The sequence below is a fragment of the Neolamprologus multifasciatus genome, chromosome 7 (assembly GCF_963576455.1).
Source record: "Neolamprologus multifasciatus chromosome 7, fNeoMul1.2, whole genome shotgun sequence".
NCBI lineage: Eukaryota > Metazoa > Chordata > Actinopteri > Cichliformes > Cichlidae > Neolamprologus > Neolamprologus multifasciatus.
Window position 1 is genome coordinate 42,485,949 of NC_140445.1, and position 26,473 is coordinate 42,512,421.

General features: G+C 37.2%; 1 protein-coding gene across 2 annotated transcripts in view; it reads right to left on the reverse strand.

The window, feature by feature from the left end:
• pot1 (protection of telomeres 1 homolog) overlaps window positions 1-16,233 on the reverse strand; it is a 64,797-nt gene extending 48,564 nt beyond the window's left edge. The window contains exons 1-4 of one of the 2 annotated variants that reach the window (XM_085164635.1): window positions 16,063-16,233; window positions 8,554-8,691; window positions 4,887-4,959; window positions 3,718-3,815 (exon numbers count right to left, since the gene is read on the reverse strand). In XM_085164635.1, coding sequence (XP_085020761.1) covers window positions 3,718-3,815; window positions 4,887-4,959; window positions 8,554-8,691; window positions 16,063-16,119 — 366 coding nt within the window. In that variant the 5' untranslated portion in view covers window positions 16,120-16,233. Of the gene's footprint in view, window positions 1-3,717; window positions 3,819-4,886; window positions 4,960-8,553; window positions 8,692-16,062 lie in introns of both variants that reach the window. The other variant, XM_085164634.1, reaches the window with a different exon arrangement.
• Window positions 16,234-26,473: the final 10,240 nt, after the last annotated feature.

The following is a 26,473-nucleotide window of genomic DNA, read 5'->3' on the forward strand; positions in this document are numbered from 1 at the left end:
ATACTCTATGTGCAAAGTGATTCAGCTAATCAAAACAAAAAAGAAATAATGTTATATTCATCCACAAATCACATGAATGCCCCTCAGCTCATTAGACATTTAAGTAACAGGTTTTATGAAAGAAAATTATAATTTCCATTAGGGGTGGGCGATATAAACGATATACGATAGAAACTATATAAATTTGGCCAACGATAGAGATTTTGACTATACCGTGATAGCGCATGTTGATGATGTCATCAAGCTGCGCCTGTTTTGGTCGAAAGCATCGCAGCGGCTAAAACCATTATCATCTGCAAATTATGCCGGGCGACAGTCATAGTAAGTCATTTGGTACTCAGATGCAGTACCAAACTATACTGTGGTGGGGCTTGCTAATTTCTTGTTTTTGATTTATGTATGTTTTGTTTTGTTTTGCTTTACTTTTGTTTCATATGTTGTTTGTTTAATTTAAGACTAAAAAAAAAAAAAAAAAAAAAAAAAAATTAAATGAATGAGAGGTAAAACTTGAGGGGGTAGGGACAAATAAGTAAATACTTCTGCCTACTCCTTTTCAAACAAATAATGGAATGATATTTTGTAATGATTGTGAAGGCTCATGGTTGAAATGTTTGAAATAAAAATGAACTGAACTGAACTGAAATATGGGGAAAGACAAAAACTGCGCTTCCTCCACTTCCGTAACATTGGTGGGAAGGAAAAACTCCCTTTTAACAAGAAAAAACCTCCGGCAGAACCAGGCTCAGAGAGGGGCGGCCATCTGCCACAACCGGTTGGGGTGAGAAGAGGAAGACAGGACAAAAGACAATGTGTGGGAGAGCCAGTGATTAATCATAATAATTAGACCAAGATAAAAGATGGGTGAGGGTTGGCAGTTTCTAAACCAATCATCTACCAGTATTCCTTAAATGTATTTACTGTAGGGGTTAGTCTTTAATGAATATAAGTATTATTTTTTTTACAAAGTAACATCATAGATAAGTTGAATAACTTCAGAAATAACAAAAAAAATATTATTATGGATAGTTTCATTTGATCTCTCACAGTTGCGGCAATCATTGGCAAATCCCAAACCCTGCATTTAAGTATTTACTAAAGACTAATAACAACTCACTAATAACAGCTAGAACAGCTCAAGTCTCTTAAAATAAAACCAAAGCCAAATCTTTTTGGTCAAAAATGCGATATGGCTTGTGTTCCTTAGACTTCGTGAAGACATTTGATGTGAACATTATTTTAACATTTTTTTCCTAAATGGCGCGATGAGCCTCCTAATCTATTTTGTTAGGTTATGTGACTCATGGGCAGAGCGAAGAATTTCTACCCAACTGGTTGTCATCAGGAGCTAATAATAAAGGCCATTATAAAGCACTGACATGTTTTTCTCTTGCTGCTCCTCACATGGTAAACAGCCTCCCAGTCTGATAGACCCTCAAGCAAACACCTCACCACTGTTTACTGATTTATGACCCGTTTCTACCTTTTGCAAATAAAATAGTTAATGCGTAACTTAGTTGTGACGACTCCCAATTTTGTTGCAAAGTAGAGCCACTTGTAACATTGGCAAAACAGTACTGAGTGGAAATAGCAAATATACAGTTAGATCGATAAATATTTGGACACATATCCCTTTTTTCTAATTTTGGTTTTGTACATTAACACAATAAATTTTAGGTAAACAACTCAGATGCAGTTGCGGTTCGGCTTTAATTCAGTGGGTTGGACAAAAAGATTGCACCAAAAATGTGAGGAACTGAAGCATTTTTTTAAACACAATCCCTTCATTTCAGTGACATCACCAGATGTTGGGTTTCCTCCTTTCTAATGCTCTGCCAGCCTTTACTGCAGTGGCTTTCAGTTGCTGTTTGTTTCTGGGCCTTTCTATCCAAAGTTTAGCCTTCAACAAGTGAAATGCTCAGTTGGGATCAGGTGACTGACTTGGCCATTTAAGAATATTCCACTTCTTTGCTTTAATAAACTCATGGGTTGCTTTGGCTGTATGTTTTGGGTCATTGTTCATCTGTATAATAAAACTCCTCCATCAATTTGACTGCATTTAGCTCAATTTGAGCAGACAGTATGTCAGACAGACACCTCAGAATTCATTCAGCTGCTTCTGTCCTGTGTCACATCATCAACTCTTTCATGCATGATTTATGACAACCTCATCTTTAGCCATGAAAAGATGAATTAGGGATTAAATAACAATAATTACAATGAAACATGTCATATATCTATAGTAACATTAAACGACCAGTGGATGGCAGGGTATTGAGTGACACATCAGTGTCCAATGTAGTGGTTTATGTACAAGTATACCATCAACACTGACACAAATACAATAAAAACAGTCTTTGAATAGCTGTCCACTGTAGTGACCGCTATGCATGAAAGGGTTAATAAACACTAGTGTCGCTGGCAGCCATACATGCCCAAACCATCGCACTGCCTTCACTGTGTTTATGATGTGGTTTGCTTTGGATCGTGAGCTGTTCTACACCTTCTCCAAACTTTTTTCTTGCCATCATTCTAGTAGAGGTTGATCTTGATTTCATCTGTACAAATAATGTTTTTCCAGAACTGTGCTGGCTTTTTTAGATGTTTCTAACAAAACCACTCCTTAGTTTTTCAATGTAAATAATACAAACTTTAAAATGCAACATTTATTACTCCATCTCATTCAGCCCTGATGCTTTGTGAAGACAAAATTCTAAAATGACTTATTTTTGAAGATTCAGAGTAGGGCTGTTCGATATAACGATATGTATCGGATGATGATATAAAAACGTCTATTGTTTCATTTTACACTATCGTTTGTTTCGTTGTGTCGCAAAATAAACTGTTTACGGCAATATTTTTTCATCGTTTTGATGGTCACTGTAGTGGCTATATTGATTTCTTAAAGTTCTCTCTTTCTCTTATATTTTATATAACCACTAGGGATGGGTTCTGACATAAACGGTAGAAACCAGACTGAAAAGCAGCGCACATTTCGGTGCTTTATTTCGGTGCTTTGTTTTTTTACTGAGTACCGTCCAGGTACGTACGTTCTTTTAGAGCATAGCTACAGATTAAAAATGCCCAAGGCAAAGTGGTCAAAAGTCTGGCTGTACTTCACAGAAAATATGCAAACTCAGCAGCCTGCAACAAGTGCTTTAAGCTGATACTGTGATACTGTGCAAAGGAGGTAACACCTCAAATCCGATGAAACACCTGGCGACGCATAGCATTTTGTTAAAAGCCGAGAAATGCGCCGTATTTGATAGCTTGCTGTGAGACCTCACACCATGCACATCTACTGCGGGTGTGGTGCCTGTTATCGGACCCGGAGTTTGCAACTTCCCCCAAAAACCCGAAGAGTAGAGTCCTGGCCCCTAGCCCTGCCAGTGTAGCAGGAATGATGACGATGATCATCGTCATCATTTATTACACAGCGTGCTGCCCGCAGCACGCTGTGTAATAAAAGCTCACAAAGAAAACGGCGGCCGTTACAACTTATGTCTAAAAATGTATAGTTTCATGCATCGGATAAAACACTTGACTCCAGCTACATGACGTGCAGCTGAAACACTTTCCACAAGTCGAGCTGCCCGAGATTCACAGAATTTACAGAAAATGTTACATTATGTTGATTTATATCGTTATCGGGACGATAAAATTCTTATATCGGGATATGAGATTTTGGTCATAGCGCACAGCCCTAATTCAGAGACCTACCCCTTGGTTGGCAGACTGACTGAAGTTCTTGGCCAGTGATCCAAACAAAACCACATTGACAGACGAGTTCTGAAATGAGCTGTTCAGCATGGAATCTTCTTCTGGAAAACATCATACGAATGTGTTAAAACTGGAAAGGATAAGGGAAAAGGTAAATTCAAGGGGTCGAGTTGCAGGGGCTGCAGTCTAAGTACAAAAGCCAATAGTCCTTGGCTATGCCTGAAACACCACATTTATGAGGCATTCTAGAGGTGTCCTAATCTCATGATCAAGCCACCTCAACTTGTGATGTGGAGGAGCAGTAGCTCTACTCTGAGCCGCTTACAAATGGGCAAGCTTCTCACCCCAACGCTTAGGTTAGTCCAGACACACTTTGAAAGAAACTTATTTCTACTACTTCCATCTGCATTGTTTTTCTTTTGGTCAATGCCCACAGCTTGTGGGCAAAGGTGAGAGTAGTAACACTGATCAACCTGTAAATTCACAGCTTTGCTTTCTGCTCTTCACCAAATTCATATAGTTGCATCAAACCATTTTTCAATCTTCTGTTCCACTCTTCCTCTACACATGAACATGAAGCTGAGCTAATGTATGTGGACTCCTCTGCCTGAGGCAGAAACTTTGAAACCCTAAGTGAGCAAATCCACTCTTTTCCAAATGAGAACACTGAACTCATGCCCAGTGAAAGATGAAGGACATGGGTCTCATGTTAAAATTCAGTTGATAGTTTATATTATGTACAGCAACTAGCTAGAGCTACACTATTAGGCTACTTGAATTACTAGTTATAACTAACACTGGGAAACTATTGTAATAGATGCCTAAAGAGGATATACTAGTTCTATTTGGTGTGTGCAATAATAAACTAAATTTCTTCGTATTCTGAATTGACTGCTGGACAACACAAGAAATCTGTTTAGTCAGATATAATTAAACAGTGTCTTACTTAAAAAAAATTATAAAATGAAAAAATTAAAATAAAACGCAAACACCTATATACAATGTCGAGTGCAAAAGTCTCTCTAAACTAAACTAAATTTTGACATGATAACCAACCACCACATTATCATAAACACATGGAGGGTAATGGGAACAGTAAGTAAAGGCATGACAAAACACAAACATATTTGAATTTATTGACGAACAGCTGATACTTGTTTAAACATTACCTTGGATGACCATCTTCAGGATAAAACTGTCATTGTTCAATGGCACTAGCGGCCCCTTGTGAACCACTTTCCCCTGTAAATTGAAAAAAAAAATCCTGATGTGAAAATGAACTCAAAAGCATTTTGCTGTGACTGACGTTCTGCAAAATTTCCTGTCAATATATCAAAGCCAAATCTAAAAACCAAGCAATGTTAATAAGACCTTAAGAAATGGGCCAGAGGACAAAAGGTGATTGTGCTTATATCACTGCTGTGCTCTAAATCATGAAAAGATGGGGACTGGAAGCTAGAAAGTGAGAAAAATGCACTGTGAACTTGTCACCTTATCTATATACATTTCAGGTCTTATTTGCTTTAATTCTAATGATTCCAATAGTTATATAGTTGACTGTTGGCAGAGTGCTATATCAAAGCATTTTGATTGAAACATGCCTGGAAGAGAAGTGTGTGCTAGGAAAAGGTGAAAAGGCAACAGAGATGATTTCAGTCTTGACAGGGTTGTCAAGAAAAGTCAATTCAAGAAACTAGGAAGCTTCATAAGTAGTGGACCGAGGCTGGTGTCAGTGCATCATGAACCACCACGTACAGAAAGGGGCTTCTTCAGGAAAGGAGCTACCACTGTTGCATTCCTAATATCAAGTATCTTTGTAGATTTTGTTTCTAAATCAAGGTCCTGGAGTCTGGGTGAAGATTGAAGAGGTACAATTTACTTTTATCTGAAAAGCCTTTGAACCACTGAGCAACAGTCTATTTTCTCATCTTAGAGTCCAAGGTGTTTGAAGTTCAGTGTCAAAATTCCACAGTCGGTGATGATTTGAGCTTTATAGAAATGCCAACTTCATTTTCCAGCAAGACTTGGTGCCTGCCCACAGTGCCAAAACTTGTACCATATCTACCATGTTGTTACCCTGACTGGTCAGCCAGCTTGCATGACCTGAACCCCACAGGGCCTCTATGGAGTACTGTCAAGAGGAAGATGAGTAAATGTCAACTTCAAAATAAAGAAGAGCTAAAGGCCGTTATCAAAGCAACATGGCCTTTAGTAACATCTCAGCTGTGCCACAAGGTAATGGCACACCACACTGAGGTAGACATTTGTGAAAAAGGAGTCCCAACCAAGTAGCAAGTATATAAATGAACATGCAGACAAAGTTTTAGGGTCACAATTTAAAAAAGAACAAAAAAACAAAAACATTGTCATTGATGTTTTGTTTTTTTTCCATTTCTTTTTTCTCACCTGTCGCGTGGTTCTTTTGCCATCAGAATTATTGTCTAAAGGCAAAGAAAGATGCCCAACGGATTTACTTTACCAAATGGACCATCCCAGCCTTGCCGTAATGGTCTATTTGATTCACCTTTGCTTTTATTGTTTATTTTATTTTATTTTCACTTGCTAAACACGGGACAGATTTGACTGGGGAAAAGAAAAGGGAGAAAGAAAAAGGGAAAGAAAAACAGCGGGGAAGTGTCATTGATCATTTTGAGATTAAAGTTGAAATGCTATTGAGAAAAAAGGGAAAATGTAGAGATTACAGCTGTTCTTCCAACATAAGCCGCCACGGTTACATTCTCTGAGTTAATCTTACTTCAGAACCAGTTTTAGTAACAAGGAAGGAAATGATTTTTCTTTTAGCACACAAACATATTGTGGTGATCAATATATGGACGTTGAAAAAATGGTTTAAAAAGCTGTGCCTGGTCAGATGGGGGGACAAAAAAAAAAAAAACACACAAAATTAGAAGAGAGAATTTGTCCAAAATGAAATGGCTGGCAGTGGATAGATGCAAGGCTATCAATGGTTACACCTTGTGCAATAACGAATATTTATGTTGTATCACAAGACGACTGATAATTTGTTTCACTAACTCTCTACACAAGGCATTTTGTAGAGGCTATAGCGCCTCTGGCAGTTTGGCTTGAAACAACAACAGTAATCTATGCATTTCGACTTTTTTTAATATAGCATTTTTTCTTGAAATAGAATTGCAACTTTACAACTCAACTTTAACAACTAAACTGAATTTATTCTAAAAATGATCAATAATATTCTTTTCTTAAAGTGGCCCTAATACTCCTTTGTAGAAATAATTTCTATATTGTAATCCTTTTCTGATTTATATAAGGAAATAGAGCAGGGCGATATGACCAAAAATATTTATCACGATATACATTTGAAAATTTGCGATAACGATATAACTGACGATATAATTGACACTAGACAAAATGCTTTACAACTCCACAACTTTATTAGTGCAAAAACCCCATCAATGTATTTTCACTTAAACAAGCAGCTTTTTTATGTGCATTAAAGTTATATAAAAATTTAACAGTGCAAATTCCTTGCTGACAGTTTAACCAAAAGGTATTTCCAGTGGAAACTGGCCGACATATCCTCAGCACAACCATGTATAATATCCACAAAAGTTAAAAAGAGGTTATACACACACACAATACGGTAATATTATGTTGAAGCACAGTACGTATCACTCCGCGAGGCGCCTGCCTAATATAGCCATAATGCTCCGACAGTCCATCAAGCGGTGCGGCTTCGTAGCTTAGCAATTAGCAAAGCCGTACTAAAACATTTGACAGATTTTTGAGGGCCGCGTACGACATAAAATCGTTTCGAGGTCAGTAAACACAACCAGAATTCATTCATAAGGCACACGGGATTATAAGGGGCACTGTCAATTTTCAGAAAAATCAAGGGATTGATTTTAAGTGTGCCGTATTTTCCAAACAACACGGTAATAACGACGGCCCGCTAGCATGCTCTACCAAAAATAGTGCTTTGTTGTGTATCTGACAGACGAAAGCCAAACCAGTTCCACACCACTGAAGTTGCAGCATTTTTACAAACCAATTCTGGTTCATCCATTTCATTCAACGATCCACTTTCACCCTTCTCATTCTGCGTCGCCGCCATGTGCCTATGTAAACAAAGGCACTGCGCATGCACGTTTTACCCATATTCTATCGCGATATTTCATTTTCCTATCGTTGCCCAAAATTATACCGGTATTACCGTGAACGGTATGATATAGCCCAGCCCTATAAGGAAATATTCTAATAATCTGAGATACTTTTTGATTTTCATGAGGCACAATCATAAAAATTTAAATAGATATAAAACACTGATATATGCACATATGAATAAATTCAGATGCAACTTCCAGATCAAGTCTATTAGTTACATTAATACACTTTCCAGAGTTAGGACTATACATGCTTTGCGCACAATCGACGTCAACTCCTTTATGTAATCTTTAAGATTACAGGTTTTTATACTGAGTGAGTCTGGGTGGTTGCAGGTATGGAGGTAAAGCAGCTACTTGGAAGGCTGGTGGTTCAATCCCTGCTCCAGTCTGCATGCCTTAGGCAAGATACTAACCGGATGCATTCATCGGAGTATCAATGTTAGAGAGAATGCAATGTAATGTAGAAAAAAAGTGCTTGTGAGAATGAGAGATGCTCAGGTAGAGTAGAAAGGTGCTATATAAGAACCAGGCCATTTACCATCATCACACAATGTTCATTCTGCCAGAGCAGTACAAAGCCATTATTGCTTGGGACACACAGAACTTATTTGTACACACACACACACACACACACACACACATTCATGGGCACTTTATATATTTTGTTTTTAGGCATGCTGTAACAGACCTTGACTATTTTGTCTGTGACATCTGTGCTGGTGGTGATGAGAGAAATGGGAATCCTGGTCAGATGTGCTGGTATCTGAGGCCCCGTACCCTCCAACAGCACATGGACAGGCATGACATCAAGGTGAGACCTGAGAGGCTGAGATAGCAAAAATAAAATAAAATAAAAAAGGACAAGTTTAGTATAATTCCAGTCTGCCACCAATCCAGTTGACAAAAGGGAATGTCAGCAGCTTCAGACCTGAATGTGTCATCTGCCCAAGAATATAGAACCCGCAGCAGCTGACAGACACTGATCCACTGTGTGATCAGTTTGTTTAAAGTCTGGTTGAACCCTCCTCTACCACAGACAACTCATTACCTGACAGGTACCACCAGATCCATGTCAACAGTACAGCAGAAGGATTCAAATCTGCTAGGCATTTCAGAGAAAAACCCAAGAAAAGTATTGGCCCTGTTCATAGCAGGTAACATGCTGCTTCATGTCAGAGCTGGTTAGTTTTATCTCAAGCACATTTGACTGGCGAGTCCCTTGGTGGTACCCTCACCAAGAGAGGACAGCAAAGCAGGAACAGCCTGCGAGGCAGACGAGCTGTTCAGCAGAGCGTGTGCTCAACTGCTCAGTCAGGTGGAAACTCAACAAGGGTAAAAAAAACACCATCAAATAAAACTCTCTGATTTAAACCCAAAGGGTGGAGCTTTAGGCCTGAATTAGTGTAGGATGAGTGATTTACTCATGAGTTCAGAGCTGCTCTGTGTTCACAGGCTCACCTACACCTGTAGGTTCATCAGCCTGGCCTGTGGCACGGCTACTCATCTGGCAACTCAGTTCAAACACCAAAAAATAGTCCATAATTTTTATTTAACTGGTTAATGCTGCACACCACTACAAATCATGTACAAATATCAAAGAGTAAACTGCGCTCTCTTCTTTATGGTGTACGCAAGGTTTACAAGCAAACTCTGGTATACAAATAGCGGATTTTAGAAGTCAAAATGGGTTGAGTTCATAAATGCATTTACTTGTTCCGTTTCATACCCATTTACCAGCAACGTCAGGCATCATTTACTCCCATTGGCAGTTATTTTATCCTTTGCCACAAAGCTGAGCAAACTTTAAGCCAGGACCCGTCCAGTCTCATGAGACAAGGAGTGGCAGCTGTGCTGGCAGATTTTCAGCTACTTTTAAATGGTAAAATTTATGAGGGGGTTGATGTTATTTGAGTTACTTATTTAGCACTTTCACCTAGAAAAAAAATCAGATTTTCCAAAATCTTAGCCTGACAAATAACCTTCATACAACAGACTTAAAAACAAATAACGTCCACGAAGCCAACCATTTTTCAAACCATAAAACTAAACAAATGAGTAAAATTACTCTAGAAACTAAGTGAACCCAAACTGGATTGAAAATAATATTTTAAAACAAAATAAAGCCTATCAACAAATGCAGCATCACCTCTAAAAAGAACAATAAAAGTCAAGAGGAGATTTTCCTAAAAGTGATTACTGCCTTTACTTTTCTACATAAACTAAATGCATTTAAATAGTTGGTTGTTTTTATTTCCTACAAATGAAAGAACAGGCCTGCAGCTTTGTGATGAGTTCATAATGACAGCTGCATACAGCTAGTCTTGTTAGTCATCCTCAGTCTGCTCTGACAGGAGGAGGATTCACTGACAAAGAAGCAACACAGAGGCCACCAGCCGGCTGCCAACAGTCAGCTGCACCGGGACAACAGCTGATCCCTGCCAAATGTAGGAATGGCCATCCCATCTAGACAACAGCCTTCCTATTGCTCAGAGCATCACTAAAAACCCCAAACATGAACCACCTAATACCAGCTCACCACTGAACCATAAACAGAGTGTGGCAGAAGTGCATTGGAGACAGGACTGCTGGGGTGGGAGGATGCTCAGTATTCACACAGTATAATATAGGTACTGACTGGCCCCCCTCATAAGCCGTTATGATTTACTGAAGTATGACTGAGCCAAACACTGTATCCTATAGGGGCTTTTATCAAGTTAGGAGCCATTTTTGAGTGCTGAGCACATGAAGTGTGTTGACAACAATAGCACTGAAAGAACAGTTTATAAAAATCACTTAAAACTACACTCCAGTAGTGAGTCACGGGCTCTCTGTGGACATGCAGGGAAAGACTGGATGCATCCACTCCTGCCAACTCACATAAAGATTATTTTCCACAACCAAAAACTAAATTAATTAAATAAAAAATAACAGTAACAATCATTTTTCACTACACATTGTATAACCTGATACCAGCCACTGAATTGCTGACTTGCTCTAGTTATTATTTTTAAATTAACAATGAATCAAATGGCCATCTGTCATAAAAAAAGTAAAAGAATTTTTAGTTTCTTTAGTTCCCCGAGCTTTATGAAGCTTTTTAAGTCCCTTTTAGCCCAATTTTGGTATATAGTGATATCTGTCTCAAAAAAGCTGCAATCGAACTAAAATGATCTATTCAAGAACAAACAGCAATCTGATGATAAAAGTGAACCATCTAGCAGCTCCATTCAGTATTTTAAGACTTAAAACATATTTTTATTCATTGGCATTTGAGTCTGTCTGATTTGCCTTTATCAGTTTAGCACCTACTACAATGTATTTGATTTCTTTCTTATCAATTCCCTTATTTATTTTTATCCATTCTGTCTTTTGTATAGCACTTCAGTCAGTGAGTTGCGTTTAAATGTGCTTTATAAAAAACAAATTTGAGAATCTGTGTATAGAAATGAATACTATATTAAAAGTGCCAAGCCTCAGCTTTAATTTATGTAGGTTCAAATCACTATTTAAACAGCAGTGTGGCTCATCCAAACCATTTTGAAACAGACACACTCACTGCATGCACAGGTTATTGAGCTGGTAAATAACCTGGCATGAGACAGGTCAAGGATATCAAGGTCAATAGACAGAAGTATTTCTGGATGGAGGCTAGCAGGTTCAAAAGCAGCAGACCAACCTACGCTTAGGTGGCTATACCAGGGTATCTAAAAATCTCAACAATATGATTTACAATATAGAGAAGCCCTTTTAATTAGTTTCATATTAAACATATACAGTGATACTGTATATTAAAGCAAAATAATGTTGGAAAGCTATGTGCTGGGAGCATATAGACAAAGCAGCAGTAGAAGCAGTTTTCCTTTCCTCTTTTTTAAAGAAAACACAGACACACAGTCACACTATGTTGTCTTTTTAGAAAGATCATCAGCTGTTAAGAAGTTTAAACTGTAGTTAAACTAACAATGATTCCATTAATGTTATCTTCATTTCACTTTTCTGATATCTTCTTGGGCCTGCTCCTTATGTCTGTGGGGGAGACAAGCTTATTATACAGAGGAAGCCAAAGCCAAAATGCCCTGAACTATACATATACTAATTAACTTGACAAAGTCCCTAAAATTTTATATACACATAATTTTTAGTTTTGTTGGTTTTAATACTTAAAATTGTTAATTTCTTCACTTTCATCAAGCTGCAGCCACATGAAAGTAAAATGTCCTCACTGTCTCATAAGCATGTCCAGCAGCAGGTCACCAGACACACACACCAGGCAAACTATGGCACAGCGAGTGGTCACCACTTAAAAAGCCTTGGGGAACTTGACTTTTCCTCCCTTCAGGTGGGTGAAAAAGGATGAGTGAGCTCTTTTGCTCTCTCACAAAGATTTAGTGATAAGACCAGGTAAAATGTGAACAGTTATTCATTGTTTGCTACAAATTTAGATTCATTGTGGTAAAGAGGGGAAAGGGACAGTCACATATATGTGCAAGTTCATATAGGCACACTCGTGCTTTTGTAAATACATTATCAAATTATCAAAGTTTCTTCTTTGAGAATGTTTTATTAGTAGGGACTACCACTAACTACTAAACTGCCTAGTCACTATTCACTTTACTCTCTGGTGGCTGCAATGAAGAAAAGCCAGCATATTATTATTCTGAAGCTTGCCCTGTGCTTTATGAAAAATATTATTCTGCTGAAAACAAGACATTATAATGGTGTAGATGTTAATGAAAATTCAATATCTAACCTAAAGGCCTAGGTCAGTGACTCAGAGTTTTATAGTCTGAGTCACTATAAAACTCTGAGTCACTTTTAAACAGTTTGGATCACTCTCTCATAAGTCATCAGTTCTTTTTCTTAAAATGTAGCGACAATGTAAAATTAACAAAATACAAGGTAAGTACTCAATTGTAATTAAATAAGTATAGAATTCCTTATAGGCTGTGTTTACATTTGTAATTCCATCAACAGTTGTTCAAATCAGAAATAAAATCAGAGAATAATTACCCATCTCAAAAGTAAATAACCAATACAATAAATGTGCATCATAGGGCACTTACAATGTAAGCATTGTCTGTTAATAGCCACCACCTGCTTCTGTAAAAGTAATTGACTTGAAATTTTCCCCAATGTGAAACTTCTGCCAAAGGGAGTCAAATCTGATAGATGGCTGAAGTTAGGAAGATGCTGCCTGCCACACACCTGGTGGAATTTTTTGTAAGCAATAGTGCATTAGTTAATAAAATGCTAATAACAGAAACAGTCCGTAGGGCTGCTCGATTATGGCAAAAATGATAATCACGATTATTTTCACTGGCTAATATTCGGCTCAGTCATTTTTAATGATCGTTGAAAGCCCAGATCGTAATCGTAATTAAAATTTGATTAATTGAGCAGCCCTAACAGTCCGTATCCTGGAGAAGAGAAATGTCTTCCAACTGAACAGTCATATGTCATAAGTCAATACAACAGTAACACACCACTCAAAACACAGTAAATCAAGTGCATCTTAAAGTGTCCATGAAACACTACATGTATTAAGGCTAATTTACACTATGAACCCCTACTCTAAAAATACTCTCATCAATTTAACACTGTCCATGAAGCTAGGATTTAAAAAAGGGTTAAATGTAACATTTTTAGAGCATCTGTAGCACCAGTTTGTGCCAGTATTGAATGTGACATCACTCGGTTGGTTGTTTGCTGCTAATATACTTAGTTCATCTTAACTAACTTGTGACAGAACAATCAACGAAGTGAAAAAGACAGAAACAAACCCCAAAAATTAACCCCCAAAAAAGGGGGACAGTGTTGAACTTCAGCTTGTGGGTCCGGTGAACCACTAGCGCACAACTCGCTCAAACAGCTCTTGTCCACAGTCCTCATTTATAATGTCTATAAACAAATATATACAATATAAACAAACCCAAATATTGTGGCTAACAGGTGGATTCTCCCCTTTCAATGCAGCTAGCCAACAATGAAGAACCACTTACTGCTAAAGAGACAGACTAAGCAGACAGTACATTCTTGGTTTTTAATTTAACAGTCATCGCTGCTGCCAGGAGCACCAGAAAAGGTAACCTCTTAAGAGAGCTTCTTTGTTAGAGCTTCCTTGTTTCCACTGAGTCATCAGTTCTTGCACAAGTTAGTAGTGTTAATTTTGACAGCTAATGTTAATTTAGTTTTAATGATAGTCTTTTGACTAAAGTGACATTTAGTTTTAGTCATAATTTAACCATCTAAATTATTTTAGTATTTTTTAACTAAATATAGTAATAAAGCTACAGTAGTTGATCTTGTTAGCTAAAATATAACAGTTTAAAGTATGTTGTGTCTTTACCAGTGAGAGTTGCTCCAAAAGGTTTAAAAAGTGTCATATTTTCTTTTTGTTTGTTTTTTTTAAACACACCACATTTGAATTGTGTACATATGTTTACTCTTCTCTTCCTCCCAAGCATTCAAATTCTGTCACGTTTTCATGACAAACAAGGAGCAAAGGAGCATAGCCCCCCCCCCCCCACACACCTTATATTTAGGAAAACTTTGCACCTTTACTTCAAGAATGCCAGTACGCATAGGCTATTTTTCAATATGCATAATGATACCCAGTGAGAGGAGCACAACATTTGCAAAAATATATAATTCTTTCCCTGAGCAAAATCTGTTTGCCTGAGCTTAAAATTAAGATTCATAACTGAGTATTTTATTTAATTTTTATGTCTCAGTGGAGAACTGTCAGTATATTTGCAAATGAATTCTTTGGAAAAGACCAAATTACATCTTTTTAATATTTACTCAACTTTATTGTTGATACCTACTGTTTAATGTAAGTTTTGAGAGTCTAGGAATAATAGTATAAGATATAAAGTAATTATAACATTTGAACTGTTTGTTTTCTGTTCAATACATAGTGTGAGCTATGTATACAGGTCAAATGTGTTATTGAGAGAGATTAAGTTTATCATTCAGTCCTGTAGGGACTCTTAATGCTTAACTGTATGAAGTTTGTTAGACACTATGAAGCAGATCATAGATGATATAAAAGAGCATATAATTCTACGGATGTTAGAAGGCAAATAATAATGGTCATGAATAAGACTAAGAATAAAGGTGGAGAGGTGTCTGTTAGCTCTTATAAGGTTATAATTACATGTATGTTACACAAATATGTATGTTACTTGAAAATGTATATTGATTATTCAATATTAGGCGTGATTAGGCATATCAGAGGAATTTCTGTAAGTATTGATCACAATAAAATTAAGGGGGTGGCAGTAAAAACACACTGTGAGCTGAGCTGAGCTGTGACGTCATCAAGTACTCCCCGCTTCCAGTTGTAAAGTTTGTGTAGAGTCCGCGGAAGTCTGGACTTCCAAGTGAACTTACCAAGTACAAACTTGCCTACTTGGGTATTGGGCTGTTGTACTGTATATTTATCTTCCGTTCAACTAATGTCACAGGGAATTAAGTTGTTAACGAGGTCGTTAGCTAGCAAACACCACCACAAAGACTAGCAGCTTTGCTAGCATCCAGCACGAACTCATAACCCATTTAGCACTTATTTCCTTACTTAAGGAAAATTACAGACTTCTTATTGACCCTGCAACCTGATGGATTAAGGTAGAAAACAAGGAAAAGCGAGAAAAAAGTTCTGTTTTTCAAATAACCCCGAACCAAACTCCACTCAGAAATGCTTCAATTTAAATTTTGCTGATCTGGACAACAACGCAATGAAACAGAATATACTATACATATTTTTTTTATAAATATATACCTCGTACTGGGAATTTCGGATAATTTTAGACACATAATGCTGCACGTTTATGGCTTAAACTTTGAGAAGTTGTGGGCACGCGGAAGTCAACGAGGATCTAAATAGACTTGCTTTTCTTTACGTAAATAATACTACTAATTTAGATGTCGGTCGAACTCCAGAATGCAGTGTGCTTGTTATTAAAACATCTGGGCATGTGCTGTGTATGATGTACGTATTTACAAGTGAGTACGAAACTAAAACACTATGAAAACGCAACACACGCTTTTTCATAAGTACAACGACGTCAAACGACGTCATCAAACAAACTATCTGCAAACCAATTAAAGTTAATAAAAGAAAATCCGAAAGCGATCTTAAGTAGTCATTATAATGAAAGAGCATACTACACGCTGTCAATAAACGTGAAAAACTTACCACAGCAGTTTTCCCTCGCTTGCTTTCGAATTGACAGGCTGATTCTGTTACGCGCATGCGTAGAAAATAACCCAGGCCACTGCATAAACATGATCAAAGACGTAATGCGTGAACCGTAACAGAAAATGTTGCTTGAAAAAATAAGAAAAATCAAAGTCTGTTTTGAAATGCAAATAGAGAAACGTTTTTTACCCCCCCCCCTCAAAAAAAAAATCAAATTGTGTTTAAACTTCACTCTCTTACAATTAAAATACAAGCTGCTTTCAACACTCAAATTTAAAATTAACAATTCAAATGACACTTTATTCCAATTTAGACATATCACAATCAAATATTTTCACGTTAAGTGAAATTTAAGGGATACAAATAAGAAAAGGCAGGAATAAGTGAAGTGGAAGTTATAAAAGTAAGTTAGGCATTTGATTTTCCACCATCACACTCAAGTCACCTTCTCCACACATCCATTTTCCTTACTTCAACTATTTTGTGTTTTGGCTTGGTCCTGTAGTATGATGTAAGTTCGACATATCTAGGGTATCTTTCTGATACATCCCAAAGTTAACATCCAGGTTTCTCCTGCATGTGTACATGAAAGGAGTGTTCTTGGGTTTAAGTGATACCACAAAACATAAAAATTAGAAATGCAAAGTGAGCTCTATGGGTTATTGGTGCAAGAAGTAGGATAGAAGTATAGCTCAAAAGATGGAGAAGGAGGTATGAGAACTGCAATAAGATGTGGAATAGAAGATTTGTCTTCTGAAAAATCTGATACTAAAGCAAATGAATTTCTTTCTAATAAGGGAAACAGAAAAACATTAGATGGTACTGAAAAACCCTCCTACTACATGCACAAAAAGGTCAATAATATATGCTGTTTTTCAGGGTTCTGTGTTAGCCAAAAATGTTATTAAGCTAACCTAAATCTAAGTGAGTAGTTCTGCTCACTAAATCTGAACAAACTGCAACTGAAATTTTTGAGCATCTTTGAGCTTCTTTGTTTTTGCCAGAAAACGTCTCCCGGCTTTGCAGAAACTTTATTTTGCAAAGCTATGTGTTCACAGCAAAGTGTTTGGACAGTTTAAGTGTTGCTTGTGGAACAACATTAATTCAATAGTAAATAGACTGTTTCCTATGTAGTTTTCCTACGCAAAACTTGTTTCATTCACCCATTCAAACACATTCATACAAGCACTATGCCTTATTTTCTCTCTCCACTGAAATGCTTTCTATCAAGGATACTTGGCATGTAGACTGGAGCAGCCAGGGATAGAACTACCAATATTCCAACTAGTAGATGACCTCCTGATGCGCTACAGGCACTCGGTAAATAATGACGTTAGGTAAATTTAAATAATTGTGATATTGAAACACAAACACATACACTGAAAAGCCTTGTGTATGCATCTCAGCTCAGCAGTCCACCACAGGGTAACGGTAAGTAAAGCTCTATAACAGTTTTATTACTGTCAGTTCAACACTAAGAGGCAGTTTCTGGAACAGTTTGGTCCACAGCACCTACATTTAGTGTGAACACGTTTTTCTGTGTCATGATCCCTGAGTCTCTCTCACTTCCCTGTGTTGGTGTTTGTGCACATTGTACTTTGTTTTGGGTCTTTCTGTCTCTCTGTCTCCCTGTCAGCAGCTCACCTGTCAGTAATCAGCTGTCCTGACTCACCTGCTGTTCATTGTCTATTCGGCTGGCTACTCAAGGCTTGAACAAAGATTTAATCATTGCCAGTTCCTTGCGTCAGCCAGTTCTCTCTGTGATTCCCAAACCTGTGAGCCCTTAGAAGCCTGCGATTCCCTGATCACCTCTCTCTCAAACATCTTACAGACACAGAAACAAAACCTAACAACTAGAAATCACCAAAACACTAAAGGATGACTAAATGAGCAAGAAATAAAAAACTAAACCATTAAAAACCACTAAATCCCAGAATTCCAATAATCAAAACACATAGACACTGGGCCTCCAGACCCAGCACCATGGCAGTAAGGGTTTAAGCATGGCACTTTAAAGGTCTGTGGCCCAGTAATGAGAACAGACTCATCATATTTGTAAATTAATATGATCAGTCCTACCATTAATTCATGGTTGGACTTCTTTGAGCAGTCTTGTAGGAATGACGTCTAATAAACATGTTGAGATTTGGAGGAAGTAATTATTGAAGTTAACTCAGTAAATCAAATCAGTTAGAAAGAGTATATGTAATAGCAGTACTCAAAGTAGCTGTACACAATTATATGTCTATCAGATGGTTATAAATCATTTTTTTCTCAAATAGTTAAAATTTTATTTGTGAAGAAATTCATGAAGTCATTGCTGGTTAAGGTTAAAACCAATCTACTGGCAAATTGAAGGGGGCTAATTTTTCCTGAGTGGTACACAAAAGTGAAGTTTTCACAAGAATGCATTATACATCAGTAATGCAGTCCTTTTAAAATGTAAAGAACCCCAGGAAGCCCAAAAGACATTGAGAAGAGAAATAGAAAAAAATCCAGAAAGCTCTCTGCCCTGAACACAACCATCACAGACTGTTAAATGCAACAGTCCTCTGATTTATAATATTTTTTTCAAAGCTTTACACATCCAAGGTTTGATATTTGAAAATATGTCCATTTCCTCCTTTGGGATTAACAGGTCCTCACACATATGCTGTGACAGTCTGTTATTTCATTCAAGTCATAGCAAACATTTTAGAATAAGGCTCAGTCAATACAAGAAAAACACAAGTATCTCCGCTGACCACACCAGAACCAAGTGGACTTAAAACCATTGATTAAGCCCTTATTTTAAGTCCCTCCATCAGGGTAATTAGGCTGACATTCTTGTGCTTTGTTAAAAAACTGACATTTGACTGAAGACAGTCAGTTTTATTGCGTAAAGATTGTGCATTGGCATGGATGATTGTGACAAGAGGGATCCTCCAATGGCCTTGCCACTGAAGTCTCTGTCTCACTCCGTGTCTGCCCCTCTTCCATTGATTTAGTTCTCCATTCTCTCATTTTTTAACTAGAATATGCCCTTCAATGTGCATATCAAATAAATGTGTAGGACTGCTTTCTTACATTTGTGCAATATCTCTAACATTAGAAACTGGAATGATGCTGGAAAAAGTAGCTCATGCATTTACCAGTCCTAGGCTTGACTGCTGTTCATTATTACCAGGTTGTAATTTAGGCTTCCTGAGAGGCTTTCAGTTGATCCAGAATTCTGCAGTGGGAGTAATGACAGGGACAAGAAAGAGAGAGCATATTTCTCCCATATTCTTATGCCATCTCTTTATTGGCTCCCTGTTAAATCCAGAACACCAGTTAGGACTATATCATCCTAATAGAGTACTTTGTTCTTGGCCTACAGGCATACTCGTGGTTCATACAGTATATAACAATAGAATGGAAAGCAGAGGCAGCAAAGGGACTCAAACCCGGGTCGCTGCATTTCAGCCATTTGGCAAGTCTTCACCTGCTTACTCAATAATATTGCTTAAATCAAGTTATTCCAGAATTCCTCTTGTATTTGTGTTGGTTCTTTCGCCTTTTGAATTAATCTTGTTGTTTTAACTTCTGATGCATTATCTTTTGTTACATTAAATGTTTTGTTTGCTCAACTTGTCAATCTCTGTCTTGTTCTGCATTCCAGTCTACTTTAAACCGCTCATAACATGCTTCTTATATAAGACTCTCTTTGCACAAATAGCATTCTCAAATGAAGGCACAACTTATATGGACCTAATATACTGCAGAGCAGTTTTGTACATAACTGTATCCTAAAATAAACTCCTCCATCAGCAGTGGCAGATATTCCATGCTGGGGTTAGCAAAAGGTTATCTGGACTGTCAATAAATTACACTTAAATTCATTCAATGTTTTTTTTTATTATGATGCTCAAGATGATGATGGCTATTAGCTTGGAGGATGTTAACTTAGGCCTCAGTAAACATGGTACATTGTACCATTGTTTATACATTGTAGTTTACTGTGTAGTCTCCAACTGGAGATTAAACCCTTATGAAGGGTCCTCATTAAAAACAAACAAACAAATCAACTGGAAATATTAAAGTCTGCTGCAGGTGGTATTCTCAGCTTATGCAGACAACAGGATTAGAAGAACAGTAAAATGCTTCATTTGTCCACAGCCATGCTGGCAGTGGGTGAATAAAACACATTCAACCTAGTTTGATGAAGGTTATATTTTGTCCTTATGAAGTTAATAATAATAATAATAATAATAATAATAATAATAAATTGTATTTATAAAGCGCCTTTCAAGACACCAAAAGACACCGTACAATAAGATAAAACACATAATAAAACAATGACACAATAGTTGAATAAGTATAGTAAGTTGAATAAAATGAAGACATCAGTAAGACAACTTCACAGTAACAGTGGATGGGGTAAACAAAGTTCAGCCTCCTTATAGCATGGTGAATTAAGCTGTTCAACAGTGTAATGGAGCAAGCACTGAGCCTCCGATATCTCCTCCCTGAGGGCAGTAGGCTCAGGGTGAGGTGCTTGCCAGCATTGCTGATGAGGCTGGTTTCAAAAATGTCCATTAAGGAGGGAAGAGGGACACCGATAATTTTGCAGACTGAGCCTTTTTGGCCAGTGATGTTGTGTCGTTGGACCAGGAGAAGTTCTGAAAGATGTGCACCGTCAGGAACTGTGCTCTCCAACCAAAAGTGAGTTCTTTCTCCCCACTGTCACTATTGCTTCCTCTATTGCTGGGGGTTGACTGTTCTCTTTATCACATTGTAGGGACTTTATCTTTTAATACAGGGCATGTTGTTACAAGTGCTGTTGTGTAATGGTCGGAGGTGGCAAAAGTACAGGCATTCTGTATGCAAGTACAGACACTAGAGTTGAAAAAATACTCCAGTAAAAGCACCTATTCAACCTTTTTACTCAAGTAAAAGTGAAAAAGTGCAGGCTCTGAAATGTACTCAGAATAAGTAAGCAAAAAGTAAGTCTTTGATTTTCATTTCTTTGAGCTGTTTTTGTACAAAACTAAATGAACCATGCGCTATATTAATGTAATAATATATAAATTTTAATTCAGTTTACATTTTTATTCTAATCAGTCTACTTAGCTTGAATCATCTAAGTAGAAAAAAGGCAAACAAAATAGGAAAACAAAATAGCTCTTATTTCTGTTGCCTACATTGTAGAGAGTGAATTTGATTCTAAACAGAAAATTAGTACAGTTAGAGGTTAATGTGGAAGTCAGCAGTTGGCAGAACCCTGAAACAGGTTGTAGTGGCTCAGTATGTGCAAAAGAATCAATTTCTATTATGGGCTCCGGCAGATTTTCTTTGTGTACATGCTGTGATCAGCTAATCTGGACTACTGCTGCCCTACTGCTCTTTGTGAATTTAACAAGATGTAAGCAGGTGTTTTATGAGTTGTCCTGTTCCATCCGCTACACTGACAGTACACTGTTCATGCTGCCTTTATACCAAATAGTATGAAGTGGAATTCAGTGAATGAATCTAAACACCATCAGCTTAACTTCAAATTCATCTCTACTATATTTAATGTGATCCAACTCTGACCATGAGCACCACAGTCTCTGTGCACCAGTCCAACACAGTGCTTTATTTTAAATTCTTAACATTAATGCAAGCTAACCAGTTTATCATGCACTAGACTGCAGAGTATTTTCATGCAAATTTTAAATAACATCGTTTACCTTAGTTTGTTTTGCAGCATGTTTTACAATATGAAAAAGCATATTGTCACATGCATACACCCAATATCTGATTTAAAATATGAGGACTTAAATGTAAACTTTAAATTTCAAGGTTTTTTTTTATATCGCACTGAACAGTCTTTACCTTTGAAACTAACCTGTCTTCTTCCTCTCCTGTGCTGTCTTTCCTACCTTTCTTCATCTCTGAGTGTAGTCTCATTCTCTCCCTGTGAAAAATAGCAGCTGCACCTTTAGGTGTGTGACAAACAGCACACACAGTTTGTGTTTGCTGATGTTTGTTGAGCTGATAGAAAAGTTGCATTTAGAATTATGCTACTTAGGAATTACCTGCTACTTAAAAAACATTATTCGCTTTATGCTTACTCCGCTTTTGCAGCGCTAGCTAGATACTGAAGTATGGCAACTGCAACTTATGGAATTTCTGGTGTTGCGTTCAAAAAACTTTCAAAGTTTAGGTGTGGTAGAGAGTAAACTAGCAACAGTTTGCAGTATTATTACCTCCACTGAATAGTCAGTGTAGTGAAATTGTTCTGTCACACTCAATAATGGTTTTCCGGCGCTAATAGCAACCCATGCCTACGACTTGGAAAAGGGTATTTTTTCTGACTTACTGTTGCTTGTGGCAACTGTTTTAACAAAAGGCTTGATTTTAATATATCTAGACAACATGATGGAGTTCAGCTCTTCCATCTTAGCATGAAGTGAAGACAACATGTTAGATGACAGCAGGAGAGGACTGATGACTAATAACTGAACCAAAGGCTCCAGTGCAGCTCCAGGCTTCATCTGCACTGACAGATTCAGGACGGCAACTTCGCAGCATATCGCAATCTTCATTAGTAATACTCAGGAAAAAATAACAACAACAGGAACTGCATGTTTTATCTTTGGTATTGAAGAGTTCAGGTTGTGAATATTCACATTTCATAATCTGTTTTGTCAGGTACAAAAAGGTAAAGGTAATGCTATGAAAACATCATCTTTTCCCTGATTATTATCAAGCAGGTATGTTAGCAAAGAGATAATGTCTTCATATTTTTATATATTAAATACTTTTATAGACAGTTTGGTGGATTTACAGAAGGCATATATAGTGACAGTTTGCAGCTTTGTATTGATAGTTGTCAGGATGACAGTTGACAGTTGTTTTGTTAGTTATCAACACGTTCTCATCCCAACGTGAAACATACCGTCGAATGTGACAAACCGACGGTATGTTTGGAGGCAAGCGTGCCAGTTGGAATGAATCTATACATGTAAATGTGTTTTACGTTCTGATCCTGAATCACTTTGGAAAATTCTATGTGATAGGGTTAAGGTTATAAGTTTATGGTTAAAGTTAGGGTTAAGGTCATGGTTATGGTCCCTTGGTCATGGTCCCTTGCAAAGGGAGAAGAAGGCCCAGAAACAACAGTAAGAGATCTTACTGTTGTTGGCAACACTATCTAATCTATGATAGTGTTGCCATTAGCAACACTATCATAGATTCAGAAGGTTGATTTATAATACTTATACTAATATATAATATTTATATATTCAAAATATGAATTTATTTATTGCCATGGATGAAATGTTGATAACCCCTCCTTTTTCATACCTTCTTCACTTCGCTTTTTGATTGCTCTGATACCACACTTATAATAGGAGGAAGTATCAGCTTATCATTTAATCCATTGATAGGTCCCGTAAAGCACTGAGTCAGAGGTACTGGTAGTCTATAACCATTCTTAAACAATACATGAAGGATTTTGGTTTTTACAATGCAACATTTTCAAGGATTGCAACTTCTTTCCATCAGTACACCTTTTACATTTTTGCTTATACTACTTTTTAGCAGCTTCATTATAACGGACATCCAAAATGCTCAGATTCATCCCATTACTATAATGTGATTATGCACCAGTGTCTCTCTTTAATAATAATAATAATGGATTGGATTTATATAGCGCTTTTCAAGGCACCCAAAGCGCTTTACAATGCCACTATTCATTCACTAGCCACAGCTGCCCTGGGGCAGACTGACAGAGGCGAGGCTGCCATATCGTGCCATCGGCCCCTCTGGCCAACACCAGTAGGGTAAAGTGTCCAAGGACACAACGACCAGGACAGAGAGCCCGGGAATCGAACCGGCGACCTTCCGGTTACAGATACGCTTCCCAACCCCCTGAGCCACGGTAACTCTCCTCTTTGACAAACAAAAGGAAGCGGAGATTTAATACATCATTATTTAAAGAGCAAGATATATAACTATTTCAAAAACAAGCGAGTAACATACTTTGAAAACAGTGACCTGCCAAGAATGACATATGTGTTCTTTTCGGAATGCAGAGTAAAATAGTATCTTATTGTTGAATTAAGAAAAAAACTCTTTAATATTAAAATTACAACAAAAACATCATCAGAAGATGCCTATGCTACCTCACCACGAGAACATATAATTAGGTACATAAGAAAACAAAAATGATAATTTAATGAAATAATTGATAAGATGGTGCAATTTCTAGTTGAAAGGCTGCCTGTGGAAAACTTTGAACATGGCAATATTTCCATGTCAACTTATTAATGGTAAATAAGGAATAGCTGTTTATTTAGATGGAGATAAAACCATTTAACGGGTTAACTGGAAATTTATATAAGAAGTTCTACATAAATTAGGTTTGGCTCATTCTTCATTGACTGGATAAAAATACTATACAGCTCTCCAAATGCATGTGTTACCACAAAGTCACTTGACCCAAACATCTTAGTGAAACTTAAAAGAGTGTGTTTAATATATAAAGTCTTACACTCCCTTGCTCCACCACCACTAAAGCAGTTCATTAGGCATAAAGAAAGCTCAGACAGGACCACTCGAGCTACAATCTGAGGAGACTTGTTTATACCCCACAGACGGACAGCATTTGGGCAGAACGTCCTTTCTGTCAAGGGTAGCCATCTGTGGAACAGTCTTCCTCAACCCATTAGAGAATGCTCTACATTCATTTTGTTTAAGGCAAAGGTTAAAAACTGGTTATCGACAAATCAAGTGTGTGATCATGTATAAGTTGTATAGTTTTAATGTTTTATTTGGGAACAGAATGGTGTGTATGTGTAAGTTTGGTGATGGAGTTTTTATTATCAATGAATTATGAATTTTTATGAATTATTATGTCTATTTTTTATGTTTAAGGACAACAGATGGAAATTAGCCCTAGGCTATAATCTGGTATGTTTACATTCATGTAAATTTTTTTTACATTTATGTTCATTAACATGCACTGTCCTAAATAAATAAATAAATAAATCTCAAAATTCTTATAGAAAGACAAACCACCACAAAAAAGTTTAAAAACTCCAAAAATATTGGTGGTCTGGAATGACCAAATTTTGTATCACTACTTCTTAGCCACTTCTTAGCTAACAGATTACTGTATGTTTTAAAATGGATCAAATCAAGTTTGTTAGACAGTCCTTGCCTAAACCAAGCACTCTAAGTCAAAATGTTTGATCTGCCTGCCGGGGATCTTTCTGACCATTAAGATTCATAACTGTTTTAAAAGCCTTATAAACACTTCCCTCAAGGCATGGTGGGAATTTTTAAACATAAATTTTTTTTACAAGGTGACGCCTGTGATGGCTGCCTCTATGTTTTGATGTGCTCTTTTTTTTATTTGTTTCCCTGTTAACTTTGGGCTTTGCGAGAACATCTTGGACCAGATATGGGCTCATGAACATCAGGGCCACTGGTGGTTCAAGGCTTTTTCACAGAACTGTTTACAAGACTAAACATGTTTTTAAAAATTCCTGAACTGAATGAGTTACCTCTATTTTTATAGTTATCTTAAACTTAATATTAAGGTGTGCTGGCTTCCGTAGGTCTTGTTCAACTTGTCCCAAAGGTTTTTTTTTTGGAGAGTATTCAGTTCAATTTTATTTTATTTATCCACCATCAAATCACAACAACAGTTGCCCGAGGAAGACCCTACAATAATACTACAGAGAAAACCCCAACAATAATATGACCCCCTATGAGCAAGTGACAGTGGAAAAGAAACACTCCCTTTTAACAGGCAGAAACTTGGGCTCAGGAAGGGGTGGCCATCTGCCATAACTGGTTGGGGTGATGGGAGGAAGACAAGAAAAAGACTAAAGAAGAAATAGTCAGTGCATCATGGGAATCTCTAGCAGCCAACGCCTAAATATAGTTCAGCCTTTTTTTTTCCTTTTTCCTTTCCTCTCCTGTCCTCCATTTATTGGCATGAACATATCTAATTTTTAGTTCCACTGACTTTTCTGAAAAAGACAAAAAAAAAACAAAAAACAAACAAAAAACATGGAACTATATTTAGTAACTCAAATCCTTGTTTATGCACATGAACACAACAAGGTACTGAATGTGTCTTTTATTTGAAGGTGTAACACAAGCAAGTTGGTGTCATCCCACCATCCTACCTGTGATCTGCTGGTAAATTTCTGAACAATTAAAAAAATGAATTATTTGCTGAACCTGTTTAGGTGTTACTCATCACACTTATCTGTCTGCAGCATATGTTATTCTTGGCTTCTGCCTCTTTCTGAATTCATTACTCAAAAAGCATTCATCCCATGTCAACCAGTATACCTGTATGCCCAGATACACTTCACTGTTTCCTTTCTATCCCTGCTCTATTTACATGGCCCACACTGCTTGTTTGATGAGGAAGGCCTTCATCCAAGAA